This window comes from Perca flavescens, chromosome 4, assembly GCF_004354835.1.
Source record: "Perca flavescens isolate YP-PL-M2 chromosome 4, PFLA_1.0, whole genome shotgun sequence".
NCBI lineage: Eukaryota > Metazoa > Chordata > Actinopteri > Perciformes > Percidae > Perca > Perca flavescens.
The window spans coordinates 27,116,891-27,139,182 of NC_041334.1; the positions used below are offsets into that span (position 1 = coordinate 27,116,891).

The 22,292-nt window shown below is 40.0% G+C and overlaps 2 protein-coding genes across 3 annotated transcripts in view; one reads left to right on the forward strand and one right to left on the reverse strand.

The window, feature by feature from the left end:
• Positions 1-2,501, reverse strand: part of LOC114554426 (low-density lipoprotein receptor-related protein 1) — a 97,323-nt gene extending 94,822 nt beyond the window's left edge. Inside the window, exon 1 of the mRNA XM_028576267.1 lies at positions 1,902-2,501. Coding sequence (XP_028432068.1) covers positions 1,902-1,998 — 97 coding nt within the window. The 5' untranslated portion in view covers positions 1,999-2,501. The remainder of the gene's footprint in view (positions 1-1,901) is intronic.
• A 19,070-nt stretch (positions 2,502-21,571) lies between these two features.
• The window catches only part of LOC114554368 (RNA-binding motif, single-stranded-interacting protein 2), a 29,440-nt gene continuing 28,719 nt past the window's right edge, over positions 21,572-22,292 (forward strand). For both annotated transcript variants that reach the window (XM_028576170.1, XM_028576171.1), the window contains exon 1: positions 21,572-21,720. In XM_028576170.1, the coding sequence (XP_028431971.1) occupies positions 21,649-21,720 (72 nt within the window). In that variant the 5' untranslated portion in view covers positions 21,572-21,648. The remainder of the gene's footprint in view (positions 21,721-22,292) is intronic.

Consider the following 22,292-nt stretch of genomic DNA (forward strand, 5'->3'; position numbering starts at 1 on the left):
GCTTGTAAGGATGTAACATGCAGTCCTTCCTATACAACAAGTGACATGTCTGTTCAGGCCGGCTTAAAAATCCAAGTAATGGGTAAATGTCACAGTCAGTCTAACTGATTAATACGAATTTCAATTAGTTTCCTTGAGAGGATCTTTCAAGCCCAGCAGCTTCTGCATCCCAATGGGGTTTACAAGTAAAGCTAAGGTTTGGCAATCCTCTCTGTTATGTTGCACAAGGCTGACTCATCAAATCAAAGCATTAAGACTGAGCGGGAGGACAATTTCACTAAAACAATAACAGTGCGTCAAGGCAGAGGCAGCGTTTCTCAGCTGTCACTGTAGAATGAGGAGGAGGGAGAAACTGCAGGTGATTGCAGGCTATCCAAGTCTATCTTTAAGGTGGTAATTTATGTGGATTTTGATCCCTAAGAACCTCACAGCACTGGATTTCCAAGTGCAATGAGATGACTTCAAAAAGGCAGAGGGAAACCTTTATAGCTCGACAAGGAATCTCTCAAAATGCAGCTTGTGGTTTAAGCCAGTCATGCATGTTAATAAAACCCTACTGGATTTAATGAAATGTCAAATTTAGAACCCTGGTTATATTTACAGCAACTAGTGCTCCTTATTGGAGAAATTTTCTTGAAAAAAAAAAAAGTCATCTAAAAATATTCTTAGCATTCATTCACACGTCAGACATTCCCACGATGAATGGGAAGCTTTATATCGCTGCAAAAAAAATAAACTCACATTCCATTTTCACCTGAAAAGAATTTAACAAATCGGTCTGCACCAACTCCCCTTTGATAACGCCCTTTTCCTTTCTTACCAAACAGAGGAGCGCGTGAGTGGGAATGTGAGGCTTAATAGTTTCCAGAAGTTGTTCCAGTCTGTGAAAGTGTGTGTTCACAGGGTCGTGGGGGGGGGAAGCTGTTTTTAACTGCTCACTAAGAACAGATCACAATATGACTGTTGGCATTCAGGGGGTCCTAGCCTGTGCAGCCCAGGTGATAAGCTGAACAATCATAGTGATACACAACAATGACGCAGTGCTACACATGCCTGTTGATGGCAGCACTAAATGTCTGAGCTTATAGAGGGAAACTAACAGTGATCATTGCAGTCCACGTACTGTACATGGGTTCACCTTTCAGCCACTTACACTTTCTAAACAAGAGATCAAAACCACAGACACACTTTAATTCCCCATTGGAGTAACACAAATATTAGGGACTTATTTGATTGAGGATTAGCACGACTGCTGTCATCACATCAGCACCCCACTCAGTAAGATCTGTTGAACGTGAACTGACTGAAGCCCAGACATTATATACACCACAGCTCCGCAGAAGGCTCCAAAAGCTGACATTTTTAAAAAGACATGACACCAATCATGCATTTGCCCCTCAGCTGTCACTGAAGAAATAGGGTAGCCTAGGGTACAAGGAGGCTAGCTAATGTATCTGATGGCTCTTTCCGTTTAAAAAAAAAAAAAAAAAAAAAAAAAAAGGGTGCAAAAAATGTAAACAAGTGGTTTAAGCAAGTACTGGGCCTATGCTACAATTTCCATCCCTGACTGACAGTGTAAATGTGTAAGAGCGCATGTATCCAGCGGAGGGCAGGAGGAGGAAATGTGCGATCGCTGCTGTGACATTGCAATATTTATATGAGGCACTGGGAGACAAAAAGACCGCTTTAATTGTCTCGCCTCGGTTTCATCCCCTCCACGTTGCTCAACTCAACCGAGCAGTCATTCCTTCAGGGCACAGTCTACTCTCGCATGCAGACCCAAAACACAATCAATCCTGTGATAATCAGCATGCAAAACACTGCTATAGTTTTTTTAGTTGCTTTTTTTTCTAAGCATTTTATTAAAGACTCTGTTTATCTTGGAAATCAGCTCTGCTTACCATCAATAGCCCTTGTCGGAGCGAATACTTCCAAACTGTGCAACAATCCCAGGAAAAGCAATCCTGTTGCCAACATGTTGGCTGCGGTGCGCAACATTGTAGCCTATCTTGAAAGAATATTAGTCATCAATCGCCTTTTGGTCCTGTCAAGCTGGAGGTTGGAGACAGACGACGACGTGTAACCGTGCCCGGGCGATGATGCTCTCACTGGAAATCCGCTTTCTGTGTGCGCAACGAAGCTGACGGGGATGCTGCTGTCTGCCCACTCGGAGAATTTTTTTTGTTTGTTGTTGTTGCAGACTGTCAAGGCAAAAGAGCCGAGGCTTCTGCCAGCCCGGGGTTGCCTAGGGGCTCCTTGGATGCATGGATAGCCCTGCCACAAAGGCTAGCAGGCTGAACTGAGCATCAAGCTAGCCTGGCTTGCAGTCGAGATGATCGAAGAGCTGGAACCTCTAATCATGCAGTTATCCGTCTTTTGTTCTCTCCCTGCCCCAGTGGAAGAAGCCACAGGAGGGAATAAAGTAGTGGATCAAATGTTCCTCTCCTCCACCAGCACCTCTGCTGCTGCTGCTGCTGCTGCTGCTGACGGCAGATTGAGCCTGAAGCCTGGAACTCAGTCAGTCAGTCAACGGGCTGAGTGACGTCGCAACAGCAGCAGCTCGGCTGGCCCTCCCCTCTCTCTCTCTCTCAACCATCCACCTCCACCTCCACCTCCATCACATCACACACACTCCTGTCATTTTACTGCAACGATGCTTTGGATTCTTACTAAGTCCCTGGCTTAATTATTCAGTGCGAATGCATGATTGATTTATGTATTTATTTATATGAATTTCCTATTCACTACTTTGCAACTTTGTTAGCTGTGCTAATGTTGATCATGGTAATAGCCTATGTATTATTATTATTACCGAAACAACAACAACAACAACAACGGTTGGCTAATAATAATAATAACTGATGATGATTGCTTCTCACCTCTAGTGCTTTGCAAATGGTTATAGAGCAGCTAAGCAATTCTAATCAGTATTTAATTAGACACTAAAAAGGGGGAATAATTAAAGCACTTTACAAATGAAAAAAAGTAATCAAATTAGCTATAAGTTTAGATTATAAGGTTTGATTAAAAAAAAAGAATCAGTCTCCTAAAAATACATATAGGCTATATTTGAACGCCTTAAGACTTAACCCAAAATGGTCCTTGCGGTGCAAACCCAAGGTACTGTAACACCAGGCACAAGGCAGGCAGGACACACACTACTCCCTCTGCCCTAGAGATTGATTTCCAAAAAACCAGCTACCTCAAAGCACTTTCTGTGATGTATGAATAACAAAATAAATCAAAACAAACATGAAGAAAAATGTTTTTTTTTTAAAGAATGGTAATTGATACAATGAAATATTTAAATCAAGATCAATCAAGAGGCCTCTATTGCTACCCAAGGGAGAAATTTACTAAATTAATTTGAGTACACAGCTTAAAAATAGCGAAATAATTTCCTGTATTTAAAGTAATTTATCAACACCATTTTGAAGTGAAGAGTGAAAGGCAATATGCATATAGGCTACCACCTGGTTACCATTTACATTTTCATTTGATTGTAGTATTGCAGGTAGTGGTGGATACATTAAGCCTAAATGACTTATGAATTCCTGAAAACCTCATAAATAAATCAATAAAAAAAGACTTATGAATTCTTGATAGGACATTATAATTTAAAGCATTAATCTGGATTCATTAGGCTCCCATTTCAGCCTTCCAAGGATGCAGCCTTCATGTGCACTTCAGAAGACAGAATTCTGGCTGAAGGTTTGCCTCCACCCTAAATTAGGGGAAACGTCTACAGAGGATTCAACATTGCATCATCCCAAAATCCTGCCATCACTCTATGGAGACCCCAAACTAGTGACCAGCATGAAAATTAGCATTTTTTTAAATAGTGATGACCATAACTATGTATGTGTACATGTTTCAAATTTTGAAAAATAATGCTACATTAAGGGAAGTTTTTTTTTTCACTCCTACTTGTAAGTCATTAATCAAAATGTTCAATAACTTCCGCGTTGTCAAAAGGTGCCGAATGCAAAGGCTTTCATAGAAAAGAAATGAAACAAAGCAAGGCAACTATAGCACCTTTCAACAACAATTCAAACAAGACATAAAGGCAAATTGACATGAGGAAGTAGTAGTAGTTAGAAGATTGACATGTGCTACCTCCATATAGTGTCTCCAGCATATTTTCTCCCACCAGAGCTTCATGGAAGACGTAACGAGCAAAGGTTCATGCACTCCTTCCCAGATTCCACCGTCATCCGTGCAGGTGCCGTGACGACCAACATGCAGGGGTCTCCAGTGCAGCAGCAACAACCGTCAGCTAGGATCCCTCACTGGTTTCCCACCCACAAACACTACGGGTTGTGTTTTTTTGGAATTTACTTTATGATCAAGTCAATGATACCACGACCACAAAGGCATCTTATCCCTGATTCTTCTGGGCCTGAGTGCTGCATTTGACATCAAAGACCATCCCACCCTCCTCAGCTTCTTTAACAACGACATGACAGTTTCTGGCTCTGACAAAAAACGTAACTTCCTGTCCATCTGGACTGCTATGCTGATGACAACCAATTGTACAAATATACTACAATGAAGTAGATTCTTCCGACTGAACAACTTAAAGACTGTGACTCTCTAGTTTGTACAACACAGTAGGTCCAACATTGTGTCCCATAACCCTCATACCCTTCTCTGAACAGCTTTCCAAATCTGTCACAAACCCTGGAACTAGCCTGTAAGAACCACATTGAAAAATCTCCCAAAAGACATTGCCAGAAATACATTAATGCTTTTACAAACAGAGAAGCTTCTCCACTCTATCTTTTCAACACTATACTACCACTGGGTAGTATAGTTCAGGGTCCTAATGATAAAAGTCAGTCCAGTAAGTGATGACATGCAATATACTGCGGTGTGCGAAGAGTAGCACATGGTAGGTAACAGATTTGATTTAATCAATCAATCAATCAACATTTATTTATATAGCCTTTTACGGCAACCAGCAGGTATCCAAAGTGCTTTACATCAAGGAACAAGAATAAAACTAAACATACAGTAAAATCAGAAAAGGTTACATAAAAGCAGAAGGAAGAAAGAAAAATGTCACAGCGCTACTATGTATTAAAAGCCATTCTAAATAAATAAGGCAATTGTTGGATGATTTGAGTAACACAAAAGTCAACATTATATTAGAGCACCCTTGGGAGCAGAACCTATTCCACCAAAGACAAATGTTCATCCTCTTGTGCTAGAAATGGTCCTAGATCTTCTAATGTGCATATGTGTCTCTGACAAAAAATAATTGTTTTGAAAGACATGGCATTATGTGAAGTAGAGCATACAACATTATAAAAGTGGAATCTTAAAATGCTTTGATTATAGTTTATCCATAAGTTATCCTAAGTATAGGTGTGGATGTGAGAGTGAAACAGTGCTAGATCAGAGCAGCAGAGACCAAATTAGGTCTTTCCACATAAATTGTTTGTTTACACATAAGGCAAAAGAGAGATCATATTTATCTATAAATGTAAGCTAAGATATGCTACATAACACATCTTAATAATAATAATAATAATAATAATAATAATAATAATAATAATAATAATAATAATAATAATAATAATAATAAGAATAAGAATAAAAGCCTTCGCAAACAGCTTGGACGAAAAACTGCCAAGGTCACCTACTGGTAGTTTTTAAATTACTTTTCACAAACAGCAGACACTTATTCTCATGTTGTATTATTTTTCACATGGTACTGCATATAACAAGATGTTGCCATAATCATAAACAAGCTTTCTGAAAGAAGACATCATCATTATCCTGGAGATGGAGGGAGTGCATCAGTAATATGCCCACTGTATTTTATTGTCATTTCTTTAATGTGTAAGTCTTGACATCCAAGTCTTAAGTCACATCCAAATTCCTAGTCTTGAGTCTTAAAGATGACATTATGTGTTTTTACCACATTAAATGTATTTTCAAAATATAAATACTAACAAAGTTATGGGTGTGACCTCCATCCTTTAAACTCTTTAAATATGTTGTTGGTCTGGCCAAGACTATTTCACTCTGGGCTTTTGGAGAGTAACAAGTCATTCAAGGCTCAATAAAGTAAACATCTGACACAACCCATCAGAGCTAGAAGGAACAACATGGTGGCAGGACTGGAGTCTCATGAGTAAGTGTTAATGCACAGGGATTGTAGTCAAATCACATTTGTATTTATTTAATATTTTTAAGAAAGCTCAAATTAAATACATTTTTTGTCAAGTCAACTTCATTGCCGATCTCTCAAAATATGTGCCAGGCATGCAGAGGAACCAAAAATACATTTCTCTCCTACCCACAATGTAATAAGTACAAAATATATACAATACAATAATAATAATAATAATAATAATAATAATAAGAAGAAGAAGAAGAAGAAGAAGAAGAAGAATTATAAATAGTGCAGAGTAAGGCAAAACCAAACAGTATAGAAAAGTAAAGAAATTGAAATAAACATATAAAGGAAAAATATAGAATGAAAGTGAAAACTATAAAGTGAAAAAGTGTTCCTGAGTGTCTTTTATAACGTGGCCGGTGCTGTTCCTGATTGGGGGGGATTCAGAGTCCAGAGTTCTTGGGGGTAGAGTGGAGGGGAGGGAGAGAGGGGAGGGGGTTGAGCTTCTAGACAGCCTGGGTAATGAAGCTGTTTGCCAGTCTGGCAGAACAGGCTCGGAGGCTCTGGAACCTTCTCCCAGATGGCAGGGGGCTGAAGAGGCTGTGTGAGGGGTGACTGGGGTCACCCACAATGCTGGTTTCTTTGTGGGTGAGGCAGGTTTCGTAAATGTCCAGGGGTGAGGGGAGTGTGACACCAATGAACCGTCCAGCAGCTTTCACTGCGTGCACACAATATTTAATTCTATACCAGGTAATACTACACAGAGAGGAACACATATGCAGACAGAAGCATCCTTATCATGCAGAATACACCTACACTTTATTCACATTATTATACATCAGTTCAGAGTGATTTTTCCAAGTGGTGTAAAGCCACCCAGACTTGTCTAAGAAATGCTGCACAGCACTGACACCTAGCGGGTCTACACTGCCAGTATTATATTTCAAAGAACAATAGGTTCTTTGTGTCAGAAACCATCCCCAGAAAAAAATGATTTTAACATAGCACCAAAGTGACTTTTGGTCTTAGGTATGTTTTTCTGTCTCACGACCCAAAGTGTGCCTCTTTCAGAAATTTCTTTTACAGTGATAAAATACAAAAGAGAAAAATGAGTCTGGACATAATGAGTCGTGATCACAGACATGAAACAGAATGTTATTGCCTCTTGTCAGTATAATGCCAACAATCTTCTCTTGATTTTAGAGGTTCACCAGTCTGAAGAGAAAGTGCTTTTTAATTTCCTGAAATGAGGCTGTTGCCGGCAAGACGTCACTTAAAACAATCTTTGTTTCAAGCTTTGTTCTGTGTTAACTCAATCAGGATTGTAAGTTATTTCCCCAATTCCCTCTTCAGCCGCACACACGCACACGCACACGCACACGCACACGCACACGCACACGCACACGCACACGCACACGCACACGCACACACACGTGTGATGCAGACGGCAGAAGGCATTTCACATATTTCTGTAAAATGTTCACCTCAAGGTGGCGCTGTTTTCCCAATTTGTATTGAACTTTTTACGTAACAGCACAAATGTTTGTCTAAAAGAGTAACTTTTTTTTCTGTATCTCTGTTTTCAGAACACTACCACCATTCAAAATTTGATTATGTTACTTTCGTTAGTGTTTACAGTTTTTTTTAATTGCTAAACTGAAGCCACATGTGCAAAACTCTAACTACAGTCTGCATTACCAACAGTCACCTGAGCTGAGCTCCCATCACCTGCAAAACTCATTCCAAGCAACACAACTCTTAACACACGTCTCAGAACAGGCTCAGTGCAGCAAAACACTGTGAACAATCCTCATCGAGACAACACACACACACACACACACACACACACACACACACACACACACACACCGTCACTCAGAACACACTGAGAGTAAAAACTCTAGCATTAAACACTAATACAGTTTTTTTTTTTTTAAGAAAATATCTTTTGGGCTTTTCCACCTTTAATGGACAGGACAGGTGAGAAAGGGGAGAGAGAGGGGGAAGACATGCAGGAAATCGTCAAAGGTCGGACTCCAATCCTGGACCTCTGCTTCGAGGCATAAACCTCTAAATATATGTGCGCCTGCTCTACCCACTGAGCCAACCGGGCCACCAAATGTTTATTATTATTATTATTTATTACATTTATATAGCGCTTTATCATAGACACTCAAAGCGCATAGTTTTTACAGTTTGAATAATTTAAGTGACGTTACACTAATCAATATTTGCTATAAGAAAAGAGTTACATTACTGTCTTTCTTTTTTATTTTATACAATTTTTGAGGTAAACAAGAAGGGATGAAAATCCTCAGTTTGCTTACCTATATATGGTTTTACGTCAGTTAGCCTAATAGCTGGTTTGATTTGCATTGAGAGATGATTTTATGGAAAGTACCCCATGCATGAACAAAGTGCTGTAAATCCACAGTGTTGTGCAGGTTGTTGTTACTGCAAAACCATGGGATATGTGTGTAGAGTTTTGAAAACCGTGTTCAAGCAATGAAAAACGAACTAGAGTTTGGTCCACATGAACTGCTGCTGTGCAGACTGTGTTTAGAGTTTTGCACGTTACTCCAGTTGTGCCCACTGTCGTCTAGCAACAGAAAATCAATGTCAAGTCAAAAGAATTTATATAGCCCAATATTAAAAATCACAAATTTGCCTCAAGGGCCTTTACAATCTGTACAGCATATGACATCCTCTGTCCTTAATAATGTTTGAATAATGAATAATGAAACCCCCCCCAAAAAAACCTTTAATGGGGAAAACAATGGAAGAAATTTCAGGAAAAGCAACTGAGGAGAGATCCCTAGATGGACAGACATGCATGCAATATTTATGTTACTGTGACTGTGTAATATGATTTGTCCTTTATCTGGCGTAAATGTTTGTTCCTTAAACTAATGGTTCCCAACCTGGGAGTCGGCAAGCCCCACAAAGGGGTTGTCAGATGAATCTAAGGGGTTACAGTATTAATATTGAGCATAGAATGTAAACAGTGGAGTAATGTTTAACACTATCTACCAGCAGATGGAAGCATAACACAGATGACAGACATCATGACGGAGAGCAGGCCAGGGCCCCTACAAACATCATTTTCATTTAAATATTATTTCCAAAGGTCAGACCTCAGTCTTCTGCACATTCAACACAATTTGTAAACCAAATTAGCGTATTTGTTTTACACTTTTCCAAAAACAGAATCTCTTTGTTTCATAAATGTGTAAAAGCAACGAAAGAGAAAAGGTTAATGTCTTCTATTGCTGACAATATTTCTATTCATTTCTCATTATAATCCTCTATCTAGCCTCTTCACAATGAAAGCTGAGGATGTTAAAAGATTGTCGACTCTCATGTGTTACACATCAGACTGGGATCCACCCCCCAGGATCACGATTCATCATTTTTAGATCATCTTTTCTCCTCACGTTTTACTAACAAGTCTTAGAAAGTGACACATAAATACTGTATGTACACATCTTTCATTATTCTGACATTTTGACAGCATTAATGCTTCAACTTCGTCATCTCTGAGCTCTGCTGTATTTACATATGTTTCTCTGCAGCATCGTGTAGTAACATCATACTCTATCTGCTGAAGAAATAATTTGTTACGCTGTAGTTTTGAAGGATTTACACACGCTTCTTTGGACAAAATTCATTCTCCATGTCAGGATTACTGTCTCGATTGCCAGTCAAGTTATGATACCCTGATTACCTTGCCTTGTTTGATATTTAAGAACCTTCAAAATATAGTATGAAAGTAAATAAAAACACTGAATAGCATAGAGACAATGTGAAAGGCAAAGAAAAGAACATTTCTATTAAAAATAAAACCAGTTGTGAGATGTTAGTAGTCCCAATATCTTGTAGGGAAAGATGTATTCAAGTAAAATATCAATGCGAAAAAAAAGTGCCAACATAATGCAGCAGCAAAGCATTAGTCTCTTCCTTTTTTTAAATCGATCTCAATAGACTGATGTTGACTGAGTTATTCCTCTTCTTGTAAGATTTCACGTCATAGGATTAAATACCAGAGAACTGCTGGTTATTAGTGTCCGGATAAAAAAGACCACTCCTGCTGTTGAGTTTCTTTCCAGGGCAAATTTATTGTCGGAGTAAGTGAAAACACCATTCATCTGGTTTGTGTCATGACTGGAGCAAGTATTTCATGCGTCATTCTTTCATCCACAGCTAAGGCCCATGATGCACCTCCGCCCTGTTCACTGCAGCTGTGATGGAAGCCAGGTTGAAGCCCAGAGAGGAGAAACAGGTCAGAGCTGGTTCTCACACTGTGTTATTGTTGTTAAGATACCACACATTTCTGATAATCCAACTAACCAAGTATGGACAGTTTAAATAATTAATATCAATATCTGAACCCTTCTACACCATTCATATCCACTTTCCTCCACACACACACACACACACACACACACACACACACACACACACACACACACACACACACACACACACACACACACACACACACTCTGCCTAAAAAGTACACAAACTGCATCATGATTTGGACCTACATCATCACTCATCTTTCTACACTCCCTTTCTCCATCCCTTCGCCGTGGCTCTCGCCCTCCCCTCCCTTGCTTCAGAGCCAGATGGATTACCTCATCAATCAAAGTTCCCAGAATCCCGTCCTGTGTGTGTGTGTCCCACTAATGCAGTGTCCCCATTCAGTAGGATACTCGCTGCAGCCATTTTGTAATGACAAAAAAAAAAAAAAAAAAATGTAAGTAAAAGAGCCGTACAGGAAACTGCTAATCTCGCCCATGCACAAATGGGGGGGAGGGTTGACACATTACGGATGCCAAAAATTGCTGTAAAGAAAACACTGAAAAAAATCTCAAATCTGAGAAATAATCCAACATGACATGGTAGTGAGGAAGAGCAAAGCAAGGGCTTTTAATTTGACAAACATAACTACATTTACATACCCAACAATTAAGGATTTAGATAAATTGGTGCAAGTTAATGTCTAGCCATAAGAAGTTAAAAATAAAAACATGGATAAGTATTGTTGTTGTTTTTTTTACTTTACTTTTACTTTAAAAAAAGAACTATGTCAGTTATATCATCAAAATAAAATTAGCCATAACAAGCTCTTAAAAAGAGTCATGATTTGATTAAAGTAACTATATGTAACTTTTAAATGTTTCTGAAACTGTGTAGTTTTTCATCTGATGATCATAAATGACATGTAACAGCAAACAAGACTAACAGTTAAAAAAACATTATTTTTGATAAAGTTTTTATTAATGCCTCTGCCCGGGTCTGACTTTTCCCGCAAAGTCACAAAATGATATGCGGCAGGTAGATGGCATTACAGAGCACACATTTTGAAGGGTCACAGATTTCGGTGTAACACCGGAAAAGCCTGTGTTTAAGTATCCAGCCAGGTACATTTCTTTATATCGGCCTAATTGTATTAGAATTTGATTTTAAAAGTTATCTGTTGTAGGTATGGCTGATACTGGGGCACGGCCATCACAGAAAAAAGGAAATAAACGAAGAACTAAAAGCTAAAAGGGAGAGAGACAGACGACGGGCGAAAACCAGAGTCGGTCGGGCTTTCAACAGATGGAGACAATTACAGGATTGTAAATTATTCAAACCCCCCCCCCCGAATTGGCCCTCAGGTATGTAACATGTCCATTTCATTCATAAAGTAACTTTACAATGTGAGATGTGGTTGTATGTCAGGAGCCTACATTAAATTACGTCCTTCCATTTAGCTGCAGTTTTTATTTCTTTTTAGTCTGTGTTTGTGTTAGCCTACTATTTCCTTTTTGACCCCCTGTACTCGTGCAAAGCGTCCTAGGGTATCATGAAATGCGCTATATAAATCTAAGTCATTACGTTGGTTGCTACAACAAACTCTTTGGCTCGTGACACAGTGACTATCAAATGTCACACTTGAAATGCAACGATGCTTCTGTAATGTATTCTCTCATTTGAACTTCTGTCTGAGGAAAACATTCATCGCAACTATATGACCACCTGTAACCCCCAATTTCCACCAACTGTGGAATGTCTGCGGATCCGCTCCGGAACTGCTGCGGAGACAATAGGTTTCCATTAAAGTCAATGTGTGTATCGTTAACTGCAGAACGGCTGCGTTCCGACTCCGTCCCAGCTCCGGCAAGCCACATCCCTCTGGAGCAGATACGCAGAGCTTCTATTTTTGCCGGAGAGCTCCGCAGCAATTCAGCACAATTCAGATTGTGCGGGACAGGAAGCACAATATTGTTTTCATCCCTCTATGGCCACGCCAAGACCCGCCCTTCAATAGCTACTATTGGCCAGGCGTCCATGTTTAAGCAAGGCAACGTAACCTGATTTGTACCGGTCCTATCCCCTGACCAATCGGCTATCCTAACCTTAACCACTCGAAATGCCTAACCCCAACCAATCAAGCTGCTTCGTAGGGCGTAATTTTGCATCCGGGCCTGGTGGGTATTGAAGGACGGCGGAGCACGGAGCCGACACGCAGCGGAGCCGATCCAATGTGTGGTGGAAATGAGGGGTAACTCGGTAATACAGTGGGTAATACTGCACCGTATAGAAAAGACCTTTACGACAGCAGGTGTTCTTTCTTTTTTTAAATATTTGATTGGGGCATTTCTACCTTTAATGGAAAGGACAGCTAGATATGAAAGGGGAGGGAGAGGGGGAAGACATGCAGGAAATCGTATATATGTGCGCCTGCTCTACCAACTGAGCTAACCCAGCCACCCCTTTAAGTATTCTAACAGAGAGGAAGCTTTACAATGTTGTACATACTCTGTATTTTCTGTACCCCCCCCTCAAAAGAAACAATTATGGAGCAGGCAATGCTGATAACACCTAAGGAATTTGAGGCATGCACAAACAGCCCTTCCCCCCATCCGCTTGGCTCTCTCTCCCCTTCCCCCTGCCCTCGTCCCCTTCTTTCCTTCCCTCCCACTCCATCACCAGACTCGTTTCTGCTTCTTTACACTCACATTTGTTGCTCAGATTACTTCCAGCTGGAACATAGAGTAAATACCCCACTCAAGAGAGTCTTGAAAACTAATTTATAAAAAGAAAACAAAGAAAGACTAACATAAAATTTAGAAAAGAATTAAGTTTTTTTCTTTTACATCAGGTTTGGCTGAACTTGATAGGTAATGTTGCGATGTTTAATATTGCAATGCCTTTTATTTTCAAATACACAGTTTCTCTGTGACAACCTATTAGTCATATCCTGGGATGGTTAGGTTTGACATGTTGTTACTAACCTGTACCAATCAAGCACTATAGTGACTGACTTGTAGAAACAAAACTAGACCGACACTCCAAAACTCTTTGTGTTTGAGGGAGAACCCTTACAGAATGATTACATATAGATCTCATAAACAAAAGTCACTAAACTAAATATAATATAAACTTTATAAAGGCTCTGTAAATTCAGTCCTAGTTTAAATGTAGCCTATACTGAGGATGGATTAAAAAAGGAGGGAGGGTTTGGGCAGATCGGGTCCGATGCATGTCTTTGTCCCCCAAACCTTGACCAAACTTGTTTTATTTAGATTGTAGTGGAGCTTAAATAAAAAGGAGACAAAAGAAATGGGATGGACATTGATCTCACTACACATACACACACTACACATACACATATATTTACATTAACCCATGAAAATACAAGAGGGATTCATCCATGTGCACATATGACATTCATTTGTTTTTTGTTCCCCTCAAGCCTTCCTCACCAAAACTTCCTCTTTCACACTCTCCCTCAAAAACACATTCCAACCACAGGGAATGCTTGACTGATTGTCTGAGTATGTGTGTGTGTGTGTGTGTGTGTGTGTGTGTGTGTGTGTGTGGTCTGTTCAGCAAACGTGTAAAGTAACTTCTCTCATGTGAAGCAAGCAATCATCCATCTGTTTGTCTGTTCTGTGGAACACACTTCTTATTTACTACAACAGGGAACTAAATAGCTTGCCAAAATATCCTTGTGATTTCCCTGTTGAGCAGAAGCATTATTACAAGTGCACATATGTAGTTCATTAAATCAAAAAGGTATCTCATTAAAACTGCAATTAGAGTCAATCTTCAGCTACTTTTTCGGAGCTCAATATGTGGTATTGTACGTTTTATTACATTCTGTATGTTCAGTACCCTTAAAAATTGTTTATTTTGAAATTCACATCATTATTTCTGACATTAACCAGCCGAGCAAATGCAAACCAAAACTACTGTTGCTGGATGAATTATGTGAGATGGATGTCTAAGGATGACTGTCATGGATAAACATAAATAAAAATGTTATAGTTTGTTTAACTTGAGCTACGTGTGTGCAGAGATTCCTTCTCTCTCCAGGGCTCCCTTGTAAAAGAGATTTTACTATCTCAATGGGACATCACCTGGTAAAATAAAGGATAAATTAAAAAGTGTGTATTCTTTTTTACTTTTACCCTTTACTTGCGTGCGCTGCCCTTCTCACACAGCTTTTCAAATTTCAAACTGAGTCTTTCCCTTTATCCTTTTTTTTGTCCACTCCTTTATGTTCAACCACTGTTTGCTGTCCTTCCCCCTCTGTTAGCCATTCTAACCTTGAACCCCACATTGACAGTCTCAATGACCGAGTCCCTCACTCACACATGAACTCCCCCCCGCCCCCCACGGCATTGATGCAGTTGTGGGTGTGGGTGTTTGTGTGTGGGTGTGTTGTGTTGGTTCTTAATGCAGGCAAAGGGTGGAAGGGTGGTATTTCCTCATGCTATCCTTAATAGGTTGTATATGGGTGATAGTTGTAGCTGGATAGTTCAGGCTGTTCTCATGAACCATTCATACATATAGTTACGAGTAAGTAAAGCACTGTAATTTGTATGTATTTATTATTTATTATTTACTTTATTTCAGACACGTAAAAAATGGTCCATATTACAAAGAAGAAAAAAAACACATAAAAAACAATACATTTATCTCCTGGATAGGCTCATAAGCCAGTCAGTCCAAATACCAGAGGAGTATCGCACAGAGCTTAGTCCAGGATTTGTCAGTGCAGTGATGATACTATTCGCCGAGCTCAAAAGCCTGCACATACACCTGCACATAAGATTACGTAGTACAGCAGGGCAATTTCGCAAACCCACGTTTACAAACATTTGGATAAAATTTGGAGTCATCTCTGCTTCGAGCTATCATAATAATACTTTTCTTTGAGTTGTATCTTATATCAAAGTCTGTTCCATACTGTGAGCACACATGTAACAGCTCTTGTAACCCGGCGCTGTATGGACAAAAAATAACAAAGTCATCCGCATACATTAGGTGGTTAATGGTACTGTTGCCAACCCTACAGCCCGTTCCACAATCATTTAAAAATCTTGAAAGTTCGTCCATAGAAACATTAAATAAAAATGGAGACAAAATGCTGCCGTCTTACTCCATTTGACAAACAAAAAGATGCAGATAAACAATTTCCCCATTTTACAGACATTAACTGATGGCCATACCAAAAAAACAGAATTCTCACATTTTACGTGTTTATTGCTGTATGCACCAAAGCGACTGCTGCTGTATTTCAATCAGGAGAGACTTGTTTGCAGATATGCAAAAGGTTTAATGTACAAGAGCATGTAGCTGTACAGAGTATTGGTGATTGAACTCCATCGTTATATTAATACCTTTATTATAGGGGTAGGGAACCATGCTGTCCAGACACCGGTGGTGGCGGAGAAGGGCCGGAAGACCAGACCGAGGAGGTACTGGTATGACAGGAGGTGGAAGGGGAGGAGGAGGGACAAACGCCTTCCCTGAAGTGACAGCTGATAGCACAGGGAGAGAAGCAGATTTTAAAGCAGTGTTGTGACGCTGTGATTGGCCTGTGGAATCCGTGGCCGATTCTGATTGGCTTATCAGAAAGGTGAAAGCCTCCAGCGCTGATTCACTTTAGGGAGAGAACTGATTAATGTTAGGTCTTCCTGAAATAATTTGTGCTGAGCTACATAAGACAGCACTGATAAAACAAGGCTTTTCAAGGGAGGGAGTGGAGTTCGTCTCCCAGTAAAAACACAGGACTTTTACCCTTTTTTGCGGTAAAAGTTTCCTGGGAGTACTACTTAAGGGGACCAAGGTTTAAATCCAAACCTGGATCTTGTTTCTAATAGTCGTTTTGGTTCCTTAAACTTAACTGTCGTCGCTGCTTGACGGTCACCTTTTGTCGACTAAACTCAACTGCATCGGCCTCTGAAACGACTGGCACCTCACGGTGCCCTGTAATCAAAGTTAATTGTAAAGACAGCTAAACTTAACTGTCATGTGACCGGTCGTCATGTGACCAGCCGGCACTGCCCGTCACACACCTAAACAACACCCCTAGCTACCAGTAGCTCCAAGCTAGACGCTGATTGGTTCAGTGAACTGGTAGTTCAGACAAAAACACATTACTTGTAGCCTGAAAATCATAAACCATCCTTTTTACTTTTTGGGAATGAAATCAAACTTACATTACATCAATCCTATATTCTTTTTTTAAAGATAATTTTTTGGGGCTTTTCCCTTTATTATACAGTGACAGTGGATAGACAGGAAAGAGGGAGAGAGAGATGGGGGATGACACAGCTAAGGGCAGCAGGTCAGATTCGAGCCTGCACCACTGCAGGACTCAGCCAACATGGGGTGAACATTCTTACTGGGTGAGCTAGAGGCCACCCCATCGATCCTATATTCCTAAAACAAGAAAGCTATTAAAACACTGAATCTATGTACGCTATAACATTTTTGTGAACTGATTTTTGATTTGTGTCTATGTTCTGATCCCCTGGCATTTTTTGTTTTTGTATGTTTTACATGTTCACCATGTTATTTGTCAACAAATTAATAAGCCAAAAAAAATAAGCCACAAGATGGATTTTTGTGTGATGTGTTATCCCACGATTCTCGCTTGATCTTGCGATATTGTTATAATCCAGCTGCCGTGCAAGGCAAGCTAAAGTTCCCCATGAAGATAGACTTTACCGTAATATCAGCTAAGACACATTTTATATATTATTTTAGATAACAACGAAAAGAGGAAGCATGTTTCAACACAAAACTGGATCAGGTGAAGCTTATAGAATGGCCTTTGACCTGTGTTTTGAAACACTCATATATAAGGGTTCACTCCCACATCGAGGTTGTAATAAATTAAACTGGAAAAAAACAAATTTGACGATGCACCAACTCTTCTTTCCCCAATATAGATTATCAGGCAATTCAGCAATTTACAAACACACACTCCTACACACACACACACACACACACACATTTACAAGCACCCATATATGCACACACACTCCCACACACACACTGCTTAGCTTCCCTCGAGGTAATAAGTATAGATTCACAAGCCAGAACACTTGGGATGGAGGGGGCTGGGTTACTTAGCAACGAGCCTGTTGACGTCCAAACAATGTTCATGTCGTCAAAGTGGCTGGTTGTGCCAGACTAAGGTTCTGCTGAGTGCAACAATGTCACTGGTGTGTTCCTAAATGCAGACAGAGGAACAGCCCACAGACAGGCTGCCGGACTGAATGACACAGAGACCAACGCAAAGTGCTTACGGCGCTAATTCATGGAAGCGCTGTTCACAACGCTGTAATTTGTCATTTTACAGTCCGTTAGAAGGCATGCAGTGCTCACAGCTAGCGAAGTGGCAGTCTGTATGTGAAGAAAGGAGCTCACCAAGAGACTGGGCAGGGACATGCAAATTTGACTAATTCTGCAACTGGTTAAGTTCTTATATGAAAGATAATAAATGTATTAAGGGCAATGCAGAAAATGATTGTCAACTTTTTAACCCAAATTATTGTTTGCATGTTTTTGAAAACATTTTGACGAATGATTTACTTTTCCCTTAATGAGTTTTTACAGGATTCATTGATTTTCCACATTATAAACTATATTGTTTCTGTATCTGTTTTGAGCTTCAGGCAAAACTTTAGTTTTGAGGCTTGGCAAAGTTGTCGAGCTCAGCTCCCTCATTTGAATAACATTTATATTCTCAGGGGAAGTCAAGACTGCCCACCAAAAATATGATTCACTCTTTTTCTTGCAGGGTTTTTGCATACATCATGAAATTACATTTTATGCTATTCATAGTGAGCAGTCCATGGCACATTGATAGAGCATATGGGAAGTTGACTCGGAAGTTGCATAATTTAGGCTACCCTGAGATATTAAGAGTAGCAAAAATGCTTTGTAGTGTAATTACTGTAATACCAATTTCCTTGTAGTGTTACCAGTACTGATTATTTGAATGCATCTGCATTTTAGGCATCATGTTTCAGCTGCCATCTGTGTTGGGAAACATCTCTCAGCCAATCGCTGGCAACAGGAGAAAGTAAAAAGGCATTTAAATATAGCCGAATTAGATAAGAAACCAGAGTCACTGACGAGGCAGGCATGGATAAAATGTGAAAGTTTACTTCAGGACACTGCTCATTCTTACTCCGATGGCAAATGTTTAGGTTTAGTACCCTGTGTGTGTGTGTGTGTGTGTGTGTGTGTGTGTGTGTGTGTGTGTGTGTGTGTGTGTGTGTGTGTGTGTCTGCCTGCTGTTTAACAACCTTTGTCTGTGGACTTCAGAGGAAACTGCAGGACACTGTTAGTGTGGGCACCAGATACACTGGACCAACTGCATTACACCATGATCAGTCCACATCACTGGATCATGCAGATGTTTCTATTTTAGGCCTTTTACAAGAAATTATCTCTGTAATGGGCTGTGATTAGCTGATGGTTGCCTCTGACTCACACCCTCAAGAGTTTTCACTTTTTCTGATATGTGTTGTGTGAAGCTGCTTTGCATCAGTGTGTTGCTGCATAATTGATCACATCATGTTAATGGAAGAAATCATTGTTTGCATGGGAGGAAGGCAGCAGAATCAGCGGCAGTGTAAGAGATGTAGGGCAGCACAAACCAAACCATATGATGCACTTTTGATCATCAGCTGCTCCTGTGTATTATTACTTAAGACGAGGCAAAATCCCAAAGAAAACGTTGGCCACCAAGTCCAAGCTACAGTATTATTCTACTTAAAGATTGAAGAAGAAGAAGACCAAATTAGTACTTTTACAAATGTATTTATATAGATGCTTGTAATACTATGTAACAAGTATATAATTGAATAGTATAAAACATGGATCTTCAACAGGGGGTTCCGGGATCCCTAGGGGGTCCTCAGAGTCAATGCAGGGGTTCCTCACTCCCCACTGATAATAGGCTTACTGGCCTATAGGTAAGGTAGTCACTAAGGCCATCCACAGATACAGTTCACCCTAAGGATTCACTGTACCACATGTATGTCTAACATTTAAACATGATTTCTAAAACCATGCCAACAATTACTAGGCGATTTTAATAGCTTATTATTCTATGCAAAAAAGCTATGTATAAAGGCTTTAGGCCGCCCTACATGTTACTGTAGGCACAATTTAATATGCAACTTACATTTTATACAATATATGTAGTAGGGGGTCCCTGCTCCATCTCTCTTTCAGTTAAGGGGTCCTTGGCTTAAAAAACGTTGAAAAAAAAATACAGCTTTTTGAGTTTTTTAACAGATCAAATTATAATAAAGGCTATTTCAGTCCAGTTATCACGGATGGAAACAGCAAGTTGGCCATGACAAGGTGGCTTAGACACATCAAGTGGATCATATCTCTGCACTTGCTTTCGCCACACATGACCAAAATTGCTCAATATGTATAGAGCTCGATCTGTGTACAAGATACTCTGCTGGGTGTTTTTTGCTTCTTTTAAAAGGAATGATGAGGTCATGACTGGAGCAGAAGTGGCCGTGGTGAAGGAAGACTTTAATAATGACATTATTCCTATTAAATTCTTGTTTTTTGGACAATGTGCCAATATGAACACATTTTAAAGGTTGAGTATAGGTCTGGGACACTAATCACATTTTTTTTCTATTATGGAGGTGCTTTCTCATTGACATGCATTTTAGAAACATCCAGTATGTCCTGTGCAGTGTTTAATAACTGCAGTACACTGCCAAGCAGAATACATTCATTTGCACTTTTTTTTTTTATTATTAAAAAAGGTGTGTATAAAAATGACTCAAACCTCAAGCTGACCCAGATGATTTGTTATATAAGCATTGACAGAGCTGTCAGACATAACTCATTGGCAAAGTTTGATTAAAACAAAATGGAATTTAAGACATTTAGTGGGAGAAAATCAAGCAAGAATTGTTACTGTAATCTGAATTGTTACTGTAATATGATATGTCATATTGGATGAATGCAATGAATGCTTTTATGAACTGTCTGAACTTTTACATTCAAATATGTTCAAAAAGGGAATTTTAATTATACAGAATTCCTGACTTGTAACTTTATGTGGATGATATTGTTTGTGTAGCAAATTTCTACAGCAGAGTTAAAGAGTACATAGCAGTCAATACAAACAAACACGGGAGAAGGTTACACAAAGAAAGAAGAGGACAGTGGCAAAACAAAAAAGGGTACACGTACACACTCTCTGGTTGGGTTAAAGGGTGGTGGAGTTGTTATAGTATGCCCTTATCGCAGATAAGAGGTCTAAACGTTGTCGTCAGCTTTTTTAAACCTGCGCTGATTCAATATTATTGAAGAGGAGGCATTGTATATTACTAGCAAAAACATGTCATGCTGAAATTGTCTGGCATGATCATTCATCAATGCCCTTACTCTCTTGAAATTTGTAGTTTTAGCTATATGTTGGCTTAACATTTTACCATTTTATTTTATTTCGGCAGTGAGATTTTTTTTTTACAAGATCTCCTTAAGCTCAGCTGTTTTTGTTTTGTTAAACCATGTATCAAAACACAATTGGGAACATCAAACACTTCATTTTCTGCATTCCTGTGAATTTTTCTGCAACAATTTGTGCATTTTCTGCATCAAGTTGTGGTGCGAATGTCTTTATGTAAAGGCAATTATAATAGGATATTTGGCTGGGTTGCACTGGCCAGTTTTGCTTGTTACGCCTATGCACTGGCCAGTTTTGATTATTACGCCTATGAATGTAGCCTAGTTTAAAGTTTTTGTTGTGATATTTGAATGCAAATTAAACAGAATGTTTCTCTAATGAAGTGGCGTGAGGTCAAGGAGAGAATCAAGGACCCTCAGACAAAAACTTATAACACACAATAACCTGATTTTACAAGCGTTTTGTTATAAGAGTCACCGTTTTTAGGAGCTTTCTTTTCTAGTTATTCTTCCCTGTGAGAGAAATAACAGTGGGAGGTGAATGAAGTCGAGCTAATCCGCTCTTCTGTGTGGACCACCTGTATCCGTGTGAAGGACCCTTAAAAGTAGCCCAGGGGCCGGCAGTGGGGGCCCCTGCCATGCCGCGACAGCAGCAGCAGCAGCAGCAGCAGCAGCAGCACCACTTGCAGTCAAGCAGCAGGACTCCAGGCACTCACTTCCCCAGCTGCTGACGTCAGCTGGCAGCCTGGGCTGTGTTCGCCGCTCCGGACATAGCGCCGAGAAAAATGCTGCTCTCCGTACCGCCAAGGGCAGGAATCAACCCATACAACGGCTATAACAGCAGAAACAGCAAAAAGGTAAACGCTTTCGGGATTTCCCCTTATTTAAGGCTTGTTCGCCCTGCAGGGCAACACGCCCGCGTTTGTCGCGACAGAAAAAGGGCTTGTGACAGTGAGCTGCAGTGTCCTTGAAAAGCCAAACGTACTGAATTTAACTTCGGACTTCATGGAGTGAAAATCGGGCGAATAGAGCAGCCGTACTCCGTGGTTTGTGTAGGTAGGAAAAGGAGCTACCGCTCGGTCCTGTCATGTTGGACCCCTGGTGTTTTATTTCGTAGTATTTGTGCGTGCGTACTACAGTAAGGATGTCGATACGGCTCTGCTCACTCATTTGAAAAGAAGTCAATGGTGGTAGCAACTTTTATGGGTGAACTGGATGTGTTCGTGGAAGTGGGGGTAGGGTGAAAGGCAGGTTGAGGGGAACATATTACAAAATGAATTCTGCCTCTTACTCCGGACACTCATAGTATAGCCTAGTGTTAATAAATCAGCTCTTCATTGTCTCCGCTGCCGCGTAAGTTTGCAAAGTTTTTTTTTTTCTCCCTCGTTTCCCATCTGAAAGCAGAATATGCCCCACCCCTTGAAAATCC